The following is an 11,820-nucleotide window of genomic DNA, read 5'->3' as shown; positions in this document are numbered from 1 at the left end:
TAAAACCAATATGCCCATCAATGTTGGGAATTATTGTATATTCGTTATAGTTTTATGTTACAACATGTGAACAACATAATAAAACAGATGTCATCTTCCAAGCTCTATGCAAATGAAAAAGTCATTTTGCAAAAATAAGTGTTTTTTAAATTTACGCTAAAAGCAAATAGGGCGGCACGGTGGAACAACTGGGTAGAATGTTGGCCTCACAGTTCTGAGAACCGGTGTTCAAATCCTAGCACTGCCTGTGTGGAGTTTGCATGTTCTCCTGTGCCTGCGTGTCCGGGCACTCTGGTTTCCTCCCACATCCCCAAAACATGCATTAATTGGGTTGTGATTGTGAGTCTCACTGTTGTCTGTTTCCATGTACCCTGCGATTGGCTGGCAACCAGTTCAGGGTGTACCCCACCTGCTCGATGACAGCTGGGATAAGCTACTGTGACCCTTGTGCGGATAAGTGACTCGGAAAAATGGATGGATTAAAAATATATATTTTAATAACCCAACCAATCAATGCATGAAATGAACACCAAAATTCCACACAGTGTGTTGCTTTTATTTTGAGAAATGTGCATGTGAGCAAGCTGCAAATGTGTTCCTTCGAGGACTTTATTTGAACAATTGTTTGTCCAGTCCTTTCTGATGCTGCATTGATTGAGTATTGCGTCAAAGTGGCAATTATCAGTCCTTGGATGTCAAAGCTGCTTCATTAAGTGACACTCAATCCACAGGCATGGACAAAGCAGGACATCTGTCTGCTAGGACATGTCTACATCCATGATCATCCACAAAATCTGCTCACCACAGAAGAAAAACTAAAATGTTCAAGTTTATCCTCCTGAGCGTGTGCTACTGGACCATGCCCGTCCTCATGAGGTGTCCAAAGAAACCAAAGCCTAGAAGACTTCTCTTCTGCTACATTCTGGAAGGTCCACCAGGCCCTGAAGTTCTCGCAGACCCTGAAAGGCAACAAGACAGTAACCAAACGTTAACACTGTCCCGTAACTCTTATCACCACGCCCCTAAGATGTCCTCCAATTTTAATGTACTACACTGAGAACCCCCATCACCAATGTACAGGGACAATGATTGGTGATCGGGGATCTAGTGATCATCGTGATAGGGTGAGAGGGGAGTCCATCATTCTGATTATGGGCAATCGATCATTTCCAAGAGCATCTGTAAATATCCACTCTCACCTTAATTCTCACCAGTTTCTCTTAGTGGTGATTGGCTTCTAACGTCACAATCACATAATGTTTTTGTGGTAAAAAAAAATACAATACGGTGTACAGCAGAGATAAGAATATACCATATTTTCCACACTACAAGCTGCTACTTTTTCCATTGCTGTGAACCCTGCACCGTATGTAATGAGGTAACCCTTTTATGTCACTAGCAAGTAAGTTTTGTCGCTATATGTTGAAACGTACAAAAAAATCTTGTTTGAGTGAAATGGTTAAATCATGGCAGTTCCATATAATGCACTTGGATCTGTGCATGCGCAGACTTTACCTTCAGCGCATATCCAAGAAGAAGACTTTAACTTTGGTGTGCGTCAAAGGAGGGATTCTGAGGCTCTTCAACTCCGATACTCAAGACAAAGACTTTAATGGTTTCAGTGAACAGGAGGAGGGGGAATTCTATGGAAGTAAATATTTGCCACCAGGATTTGAATTTGAAATGCCACAGAAAACAGGATTTGAATTTGAAATGTAAAGTGGTCACATTTTCACTAGTTGTATTTCAGTGTAAATTTTCAATGTTTACAATTCAGTATTATTAGTATGTGACGTCACGTGACTAAGAAAGCATAACTGGATTGGCTGGGTGTTTGGTTCTGACCTGAAGTAACCCTGCCTGGTGACACAGTGAATTTTAGACAGCGAATTGTAGCAAGTTAAATTGTTAACATTGAAAAGTTACACTGAAACACAAATATTGAAAATCGGATCACTTTACATTTCAGATTCAAATCCTGGTGGCACATATTTACTTCCATAGAATTAAAACCAATGACTTTTCTGTTATGTTTGAGCTGTTTTACTGCCATGATACAGTCCCTGTTAAGAAACAAGGTATGTAAATAAACATTTACAAAGTCTTTATGTGGGAATATTTAATTTCACAGCGTACTGGTATGATTGATATACAGGATAATGTATTGGGGGGGGGGAATAAAAAAAAAAGACTACATCGAGTGGGTGTGGCTTATTATTCAGTGCGCGCAGATGAAGTGGATGCACGTTCAATGTGTCCAAATGTGTTACGCGATCAAACTCATGAGAGGGAGGCAATTCTTGATTGAGAACAGATTCAGCAACGAAGTATTTGTATGTGTCCAGACTTTTCTACACTTTCAGACTCTTCCGCATAAATCTCGCTGAGTTACTCAACAGATACATGTGTGGATACAGTTGTCCAAGACAAGCGGAAGCGGGCTAACAGTCCACTTTCTTATCGGCGAAAACATCGACTTTGGCATTAAATATGGGTCCTCTATGCCAAGTGTCTCTCATTTTTCCACGTACCTTCGTTTATGATCACCATCGAAATGTTTAACGGTATCGGACAAAAATCTTGGGGTCGTGCTATAAGACGTATTTTTGTGTCGTCTCCAACAGACTTAGCAGTGAAGAATGCTGTCGCACATCAAAACTGTTCCAGCATTAGAACAAAATAATGCTTACAGATCCTCCATAGTCCATGTACAAGTAGTCAAACCAGTTACTCGACTTGGTCTTATAAAAGCTATTCATGTTGTTTGTCTGTGTGTCAGGATGATGATGAAACTGACCTCCAGCACCAGGCGGATGTTTGCCCTAATTTTGGCACAGTCTTTGGTGAGCTGATCTGTGAAGCTAACACAAACACACACGGGCACGCACACATACAAGCAATTAGCATTGGCAGCATCTCACATTGGGAAGAATGGATAATCCTAGCCAATAAAATGGTTCTTTAAAAGTCAAACTGGATTTTTGTCAGCTCAACGTCCTCTCTCTTATTTCTTGTTAAGATGGATGAGTCTTCACTTACGCTGTCAGTTGACCTGTCTTCTTGTCTATGAAGCTAAGAGCTTCAGCATGGTCCATTTCTACAAAGAATCCAAAGCCGACCAACACGAAGATCCTGGATGAGTCCTCTCTGTGGGGACGAGGAGAATCGGTCATTAAAACTGTCAAAGTTTGGGCTTCAGGACACGAGGAAGGCAAGACAAAGACGTGGAGGACCCAAGTGCAGGGAAGCTGGGAGGCAAAACAGGGGTCCAAGAATCTAAAAAAAAAGATCTTAAATGTCCAGAAAGCAATTATCGGGGGGGACATAGAGTGAAGAAAATAAGTATTTGAACACCCTGCTATACTGCAAGTTCTCCCACTTTGAAATCATGGAGGGGTCTGAAATTTTCATCGTAGGTACATGTCCACTGTGAGAGAGAGAGATAGAGATCTAAAAAGAAAAATCCAGAAATCACAATGTACGATTTTTTAATGATTTATTTGTGTGATACAGAGAGATCTGTGTGGAGGAGTGGGACAAAATCCCTCCTGAAGTGTGTGCAAACCTGGTGAACAACTACAGGAAACATTTGACCTCTGTAATTGCAAACGTAGGCTACTGTACCAAATATTAACATTGGTTTTCTCAGGTGTTCAAATACTTATTTTCAGCTGTATCATACAAATTGTTAAAAAGAAAAAAATCATACATTGTGATTTCTGGATTTTTCCTTTTACATTATCTCTCTCACAGTGGATATGGACCCACGATGAAAATTTCAGACCCCTCCATGATTTCTAAGTGGGAGAACTTGCAATTTAGCAGGGTGTTCAAATACTTATTTTCTTCACTGTAGGTTCAAGACCCCAGGTAAATCATTCCAGAGACTCACGGGTGTAATGTCCTTGAGCAAGACACTGATACCCTGAAGAAGCTTCAGCTGTCCCCTTCTCCATTATGTTCCCCTAACAAGTGGGAATGTTCACGGTGATGGGTAAAATACAGAGAACAACTTGCACCCTTCTCCTTGAGAGGCTTTCTGTCTGACTCTGTCACCTACGGTATCTTTTTTGGAACTCAGGGAGCAATTTGTGCCTTGTTCAGACACACAACAGATTCATTCATTCTTTTCAACCCCCACCCCTTTTCTGTCCTCTCTCATCTTGTTCTCTTGATTAGTTATTTTATGTCCTCAACGAGTGTCCCCTACATCCACAAATAAGAACACGATATGTTGTATGTTGTAACGTGACATGTGCTCAAATATCTAGACTAACTGTTGTTCTGATGTGGTTCACAACCCTATTCCCCTTGTCAAGTCTCTCTCTGTTTCTCCCGTATACCTCTTTTCCCTCCGGCGGATAACAAAAATGTAAAATAAGGAGAGGCAGTAGTTGAAATTCCCAGATTGCAGGACAAATTGTTCCAACAAATTAAAGGCACACAGATCCACCATTCTGCAAGGCCTTGCAGTGGAACAGGGCACCTTAACAAAACAAAACAAAACAAAAAAGTTAGTCCAATTCCTTTTCAGTCTACTAGCTCAGGCACATTAGCACATTAGTCATAGATGACGCAATCACTTGTAACATCAAGCTTAAAAACTCGGCCACTGTAATGCTTTATTCTGTGGCTAGAGCACCCGATATTGAAGTTAGTCTCAGGGTGCTGACCCGCAGAGGCCTAAACACCACCGTGGTGCTCACAACACTAGCTACCTGGATAGAGTAATCCATGTCAGCTTCAAAGGTACAAGGATGAAGCAAGCAGGGATTACAAAAATGTGTCAGGATCAAATAATTGTCTCTGCTGCAAGATGAAATGACCAGAGATTGATCAGATTATTCTCGCTTAAACGGTGTCTGGCTGGATATTGTAGCGAACGGTTGCAGTTTGTAGATTAATGGCCTTAGTTTTGGAGGACTCCGACCTTAATGAGGTCGGACCCCCTTCACCCTATCGGTTGGCGCATCTCTGTTCACAGAAAAAGATTACTGTTTGAGCTTTCTGTGAAAGTTCACACTACAGCAGGGCACGTCACAAGTTATTAGTGAGCATGACAGAATGGATGTGGACTCTGTCAGGTTAAGGCTAACCAGCGTTATACTGGACTCTATGAGCACACATAGTCCAAAAAATAGATACACCACATTCTGATCCACTACTCACAAACACATTCCAGAGTGTTATATAAGCTTTCTACTAAGCTAGTAAAGTATTGTGTGATGAATGTAAGCACTCTTCACCGGTTCGTACTACAGATACCAAATTGAGAAATAACTACTTGATTCTTGCAGTATTAATCTCTCGTTGTCCCCACAGCAACTCGATCTTTAATACGGGCTCTAGATGATGCAATCTCATTAAAATTAATATGAGCATTCTGGGGGAAATAGCACTGATCATCCCATTTTAATGAAAGGCAGTTTTATGAATATTAAGCACTTTCTGCAAAAAATTTGCTTGTCAATTATCTTGTCAAAGACAATCATAATATGATTAGTCTTTCGGAGATTTGGTGAGAACCAAATGAGTTCCTCCCACTTCATGAGGTACCTCTCCCAATCATGCTGAGCTCACATGTTGCGTGTCCTAATAAGAAAGGTGGGGGTTTCGCCCTCATCTCTGACTCCATTTTTAACCTTATCACGAGCCTAAACATCGACTTTAAAACATCTGAGCCTCTTGGTTTGTGATACACAACATTACTGCCATTCTTTCTTGTGGTTATCTACATACCCTTGAAGTCTTGGCTCATTGTCATCATTCTGACCACAACCAAAGCCTTGGCAGCCATTATATGAGTTCTTCAACTACTACTGCACTCGCTGAGCTATTACCGTCAACAATTGCCTCATTTCCTTCATATGTGGATCCTATTGATAACCTCGTAAATTATTTTAATGAAGCTCTGTGCAAGTCTATTTACTCCTTGGTTCATAGATGAAACCAGAAAACTCAAACAAGCATGTTGGAAACTTGAGTGCAAATGGCGTCTAACTAAACTTGAGGTCTCCATCAGGCATGGGGGGGGGGGGGGGTTGGAACGGATTAGGCTAGTTACATGTAAAATGCGATTCTACTTACAAAAGTTTCATGTTACGAAATAACTTCCAGAACTGATTAATTTCGTAAATAGAGGTACCACTGTACTAACTTTTAGTCCTATACACAGGAAGATCAGAAAGCAGTATGTTACAATCATTGAGCCGAATACAAATATGTGAATTATGATACCTGTGTTTAACCCTGTCTGGATAGGAAACGCCATATCTTAGCGATATGGCGAAGATTAAAAAAAAAAGGCCTGTGGCTGCTCCCTGGGTTCCCACGCTAATCGTTTCTCATCAGTTTGCTCTTATCCGCCCTTCTTTCCCAACAAATATGGGACATTCTTCTGTGCTCGAGCTGGGGCTGGCCACATTGCAGGCCCTGCAGGTGGTGGAGGGCTTCCTGTTATCCTGGGGGTGGAGGTGGGGCGGTGTTGGAGAGGGGTGCCGCTGGGTGGTCAGTTGTCGGGCTACTATGGAGTAGCCGGCGGACTGTCCTGGGTCCCTTGGTGTAGGACAACTCCTGTCTGCAGGGTTGCTTTAGGGTGTCCTGTCCTTGATTGACTGGGTGGAGTCCTTAGCCTCCGCGTTGCAGGCACAGGAATTATAGGACATTCCTGTCAGTGTTTTTGCATGCACAACGGTGTGAATTCACTTGTAGGTGTCCGTAGGCACACTCCCCTGAGACTCTTTCACTGGCCGTGGGAACACTCACTTATTGTAACAGATAACTCGTGTCTTGTTTTCCCCCCAATTATATTCTCATTTTATAGACTCCTACAACTCAGTCAGTCCAACCACATTGCAGTTGTATAGCCGGGTTCATGATCCTCTTCTTGCATGCTTTTTCTCCTGTCCTTGTCCTGTCTTATCGTGTCCCGTCCTTCCTGCACAGCACTACAGTCTCATGGAACATCCATTTTTAATTTCTTTGTTGTAGATATGTAATAATTTACTTTTTTCATTTTGTTTATAGTTAGGGCTTTGTGATTTTCTCTCTCCTCCCTCTAGTAAATCTGTTCTGTTCGACTCTGATCCTCAATAGACTTCAATTAAAATTCTAATAAATCACAGAGGAAACTCAAAACCTTCACTGTGACGCGGTCAAACTGTTCTGACATAAAGGGGAAGCAGATTCTTCATTCTGCTTGATCTTAGAGCCGAAAAGGACACACACACACACACACACACACACGAAAAAAAAACGACTGATCCAATTTGCTTTAATAAATGTGGATTTTAAAATATATTTAATATATAAATGTAGTATGTAATACTTTCATATTAAACATATACATATCTATTACACTTTATTTTATGTTATTAAAATTATTTTATTTTACTAATTTTATTTTATTAAAATGATTCAAAAGGACTCAAAACTCTACGTTTAGCACTTGTGACTTCACTGGACTTGATACCTGACTGTTTCGACTTGGGACTAGAGGGCAAAGACTTGAGACTGATTTGAGAGTTGCAAAGGAATGACTTGGTTCCACGGCTTGCATTTAATTATCTTTTTTCCCGTTACTACTTTTACACACGAGTGTTTGGTCTCGCAGGCACTAAGAGACAGCGGCCTGATGTGGGAGGGTTGTATTTGTGTTGTTTACCGTTTGCGTTGTGAAGCATTTTGTGTTGGTGGACTACAAATTAACGGCATGATAGATTCATCGATTGATACTAAATGCAGCATTAGAATGTTCGCGAATGTGAGCTTACACTTTAGCCTGAACGTAAAAGTTACAGCCCAGGTCAACGTCTGCCTTGAGGTCGTGAGAGTCTGTCTCCTGTATGCAAACACACAACACACATGTATGTCACCAGTGATTTTGTGTGAGCATATGTGTGTGTGTGTGTGTGTGTGTGTGTACGTACCTGCAGCGCCTCCAAAGTGTTTTTCAGCTGCAAGTAATGAGATATTTGCTCATAAACGGCATCTCGTTGCTCCATCACCTTTCTGGAAAACACAAAATAGGTGTTAAACGGGGTGCTCCTAGTTCGCGTCAAAAGTCTGAGAACCACAGAAATAAAGTGTTCCCTCCCTACAACGTGGTTCACTTTACACAGCCTCCCTGCTACAAACACATCCTCCCTGCTTTCACTGCAGATCACAATTTCATATGTAAACATCTCGGTCCAAGGGGATTCCAGTCTAACCTCATCTGTCCGCCCATTAATCACAACTGCAAACTCAAAGCAGCTCAGAGCTGATTCGTGATCCAGTCACACAAACAGTACACCTCACTAGTTTTCTGCTGCCCTCTTACATGTCCTATATTATTCTAACATACATCTCTGCCACTCGAGACCTCCGCATGCAGTCCCACAGTTCTTTTCTGGTTACTCTGTTATACTCTTTCTCTAGGTCTACAAAGACAAAATGTAGCTCCTTCTGTCCTTCTCTGTACTTTTACATGAGCATCTTAAAGGCAAATAATGCATCTGTGGTACTCTCTCGAGGGATGAAACCATAATGTTGCTTGCAAATACTTTCTGTCTTGCGTCTAGCTTCCACTAATCTCTCATAAAGTCTTTATGTGTCTCATCAACTTTATTCCTTTCTAATTCATGGAGCTCTGCACATCCCCCTTGTTCTTAAAAATGGGCACCAGTACACTTGTCCTGCAATCCTCGGGCATCTTCTCACCCACTAGAAACATGTTGAAGAAGCTGATTAATAACTCAGTAGTCACCTCTCCTAGATGCTTCCATACCTCCACAGGAATGTCATCAGGACCAACTGCCTTTCCATTTTTCATCCTCTTTAATGCCTTTCAAACATCCCCTTTACTAATCATTGCCACATCCTGGCCCACTACACTTGGCTCCTCTACTCTTCTTTGTCTCTCATTTTCCTCATCCATAATCTCCTCAAAGTATTCATTCCAAATAATTAAATGTGCTGAATACCATAATTTCCAAACGCACATCAAGTTCCTGATCAAATGAGATCTAAGAATAGGCTCTAAGTCCCAAACGGATAGAAACACTTTGACAGTGACGCCAAACCCTAAAGGTAAGCAGAGCTGCAGTGTTAGTACACAACACATTCACTTCTGACAAATGTCCCAAAATAATGTTTGACTAAGTTGGGAAGAGAGGTTCTGTGTTTGCCCATGACATTTGGCACGCTGCTTCATTAATTTCTGTTTGCTTTGGCAACTTGGTGATAAAAGGCTGCACGTGAAGATGCAGTGTGATCTCAGTGATCGTTTGATTTTAGTGTGTGTGTGTCGGAGGAGAGGTCGGATTACATCTAGTTGCACGTTATGTATTTGTTCATTTATTTATGGGGGGTGGGTGATGTAAATAAATGCATGATGTGCCCTTTAAAAGGGACAGTACACCGAAATGCCACCACCATCGTTTGGACACAAAAGTTAACGGTCTACGCGAGGAAGAGACAACCAAAATGCAGCCGGGCTTTCCGTCACCGTCATTAAAAAGACGCCAGGGAAACGTGTTGGTGTCAGATACAGTCATCTTTGCAATGATGAAACGTACAGTATGTGTGCGTCAGTGAGTGTCCACAGTATAACTACAAAAACTCGTTTTGTATACATGTAATAATGTTTATTTGTCGCAGCAAACCGTCTCTTACTGTAAATCTTTCTTCAGTACTTCGTCAATGAACCGTTCGTACTGTAGCACTTTGGAATCCGCTTCGCCATGAGAATTTATGTTGGCTTCCGACATTGCTGGAGATACCATCGCTGGTGCTTGTTTTTGGGTATGAGGACGTCAATTTATGACGACACGGGGCAAGGCGAGGCAGCTGCGTTGTGACGTTTTTCTTATGCGACGTTCAGCAGGCGCTCCGGAGCAAAAACAAAACGCAAAGAATTTCCTGTAAGTCAGTTCATGTAATTTTTTTCACGAAAATTTACGTGAATGCTTGTATGAAGGTCTCCATGTTTACATTTGCACTTAACAGCGGGGCTAACATTACCTGCCTACTGCTCGAATTTGCTAACCCCGTCAAATAAATAACTTTAATCTTAATATTTAATATTATTCTTGAATTTAGCGCCATGAATTCTGGGTGAGGGGATGTTAAATTGTTTTAAAAAATATTAATGACGTGCGAAGAAAATTGTATTTATAGCCACGTAATACTAATTTGTGGCGACAATTTAAGCATACAGCGGGCACGAATCGACATAATTTCTGGATACTACAGTTGGGTAAATAAATTGAGTTCACTTTACATAGACATTCCAGAATCATGTTACTAAAAATTTCAAACCAGTATGTATATCAAAATACAGTAAGTAGAGCCTATCATTGTTTATGGGTTTAATACACCAATAAAATAAACCAGAGTAAGAGTTCCATCAGGATTAAAGATTTTATGACACTTTTTAAATTGCGACTCGGCCCAAATTTCCTTGTTCAGAAATATTCTAAATCCATCTGAAATGTAGGGTTTTGGACGCCAAGGACCGTTTTCTCTTTATCAGAACAAGAGGCGTCGCTAGATTAAATCTAAGGCATAATCCAATACGTACTAGGCTTTACGCGATCATAGTTTTTGGGGCCGAGATCAGCGAGTTAAAAAATATATATATATTTCGGATCACAAGATGAAGCACTGTATCTGTTTAAATTAATTTATCATTTAGTGTAGACAGTATCGTAATTGTGGACTGGATACTGAGTGGTTCTGAACCAGTGTGCCATGCCACGTTAGTCTGCCAGGAACAATCTTCAAAATTTTACTTAACAGCTAAAAAATATATATATCCATTTACAAGAAATATTGTATATTTTCTCCTCTTTATGCCAATGATATTGTGAAAGACATTAATAAATGCTCTTCGATTAGATGACAGGAAGTACAGTAATTGATGTGTAGCTACATTTTGTGACATCTTTGTTGGGGTGCTGTGAGATTCCATTCATGATGTTCAAGTTATGTATTCTAATGCGTCAAACAAACATTACAGCATGACAGAAATAATGTGAACTAACTTACTACAGTTGAATTACTTTATTGTAACTAAATTACTTCACACACCGCGAAACCTTAGAGCATGATTCAACAGGATGCCAACATGTTTACCACAACCTGTAGTTTAACACCTTAACACGCCCTGCAAACAAAAAGGCTCTCACACCACACAAATACCCTTCCCCCAGAAAAAAATGCATTTTATTATAAATGTTCAGTCATTTTTAATCTTTTAACTCAACTGTGCACTTTTACACTGTCCTTGGACTGTCTTGATTGACTGCGGTTAACTGTGTGAATGTGTGTTTTTAGTGTATTTTTATAGAACACAGGTTCTGCTGTTTTTAGTCTGTTTTTTTTTTTTGTTGTGGATCTTGTTTGTGCACTGTAGGTCCATCAATTTTTGTTGCACTCTTGTGCAATGACAATGAAGTTCCACAACGTTAAAAAAAAGACAACGCCAATTTACCTTCCTAATCTGTAGGTACCACATGAGATTATTATAGTATATAGTATTATAGTTATAGTAATATAATCACTTTGGAACATTTATCTATGTAAACAGTGAGACACGTGACAAGTATGAAATAAGCTTTGTTACGCTTCTCTTTAATGCAGTTTACAGTTAACCCAACACTTGGAACTCTTTTCACAACCGCCCTTTGTTTTAATCACTTGGCCTCACAAGGGTCGTGGGCATGCTGGCAGTAGCTCAGCTGACGTGGGGGTAGAACTTGATCTATCTACCAGACCAGTCCAGGGCTAAATCATGCTCAAAGTGAGAAGATTCTGACATATTTGCACCTACAGAAAAAC

The 11,820-nt window shown here is 40.6% G+C and overlaps 2 protein-coding genes across 7 annotated transcripts in view; one reads left to right on the top strand and one right to left on the bottom strand.

Annotated features, from left to right (window-relative positions):
• Positions 1-475: 475 nt before the first annotated feature.
• Positions 476-9,825, bottom strand: uxt (ubiquitously-expressed, prefoldin-like chaperone). Of its 2 annotated transcripts, XM_061840225.1 has the most exons (6): positions 9,655-9,820; positions 7,929-8,010; positions 7,773-7,840; positions 3,040-3,147; positions 2,798-2,861; positions 476-959 (listed from the first exon to the last, which is right to left on the bottom strand). In XM_061840225.1, the coding sequence occupies exons 1-6, from the start codon at positions 9,762-9,764 to the stop codon at positions 897-899; spliced, it is 495 nt and encodes a 164-aa protein (XP_061696209.1). In that variant the 5' UTR covers positions 9,765-9,820; the 3' UTR covers positions 476-896. The 2 variants fall into 2 exon arrangements, with proteins under 2 accessions (XP_061696209.1, XP_061696219.1); XM_061840235.1 differs by lacking the exons at positions 2,798-2,861; positions 3,040-3,147 and having other exon boundaries at positions 9,655-9,825.
• hdac6 (histone deacetylase 6) overlaps positions 9,045-11,820 on the top strand; it is a 27,374-nt gene continuing 24,598 nt past the window's right edge. For 4 of the 5 annotated variants that reach the window (XM_061840204.1, XM_061840195.1, XM_061840166.1 and 1 more), the window contains exon 1: positions 9,762-9,902. The gene's annotated coding sequence lies outside the window, so the exon portion shown is untranslated. Of the gene's footprint in view, positions 9,070-9,761; positions 9,903-11,820 lie in introns of those variants that run through there. The other variant, XM_061840176.1, reaches the window with a different exon arrangement.

This window comes from Syngnathoides biaculeatus, chromosome 2 (assembly GCF_019802595.1).
Source record: "Syngnathoides biaculeatus isolate LvHL_M chromosome 2, ASM1980259v1, whole genome shotgun sequence".
Classification (NCBI taxonomy): Eukaryota; Metazoa; Chordata; class Actinopteri; order Syngnathiformes; family Syngnathidae; genus Syngnathoides; species Syngnathoides biaculeatus.
The sequence above is the reverse complement of the archived record's forward strand: the minus strand, read 5'-3'. Positions and strand labels throughout refer to the sequence as shown.

Bases quoted from the DNA above. Each gene is read 5' to 3' on its own strand.
- uxt (XM_061840225.1), bottom strand. From the start codon at position 9,764: ATGGTATCTCCAGCAATGTCGGAAGCCAACATAAATTCTCATGGCGAA. The intron at 7,841-7,928 runs GTACGTACACAC...GTTTGCATACAG, and splicing joins ACACTTTGGAGGCGCTGCAG to GAGACAGACTCTCACGACCT. The intron at 3,148-7,772 runs GTAAGCTCACAT...TCGTCCCCACAG, and splicing joins TTTTACGTTCAGGCTAAAGT to AGAGGACTCATCCAGGATCT.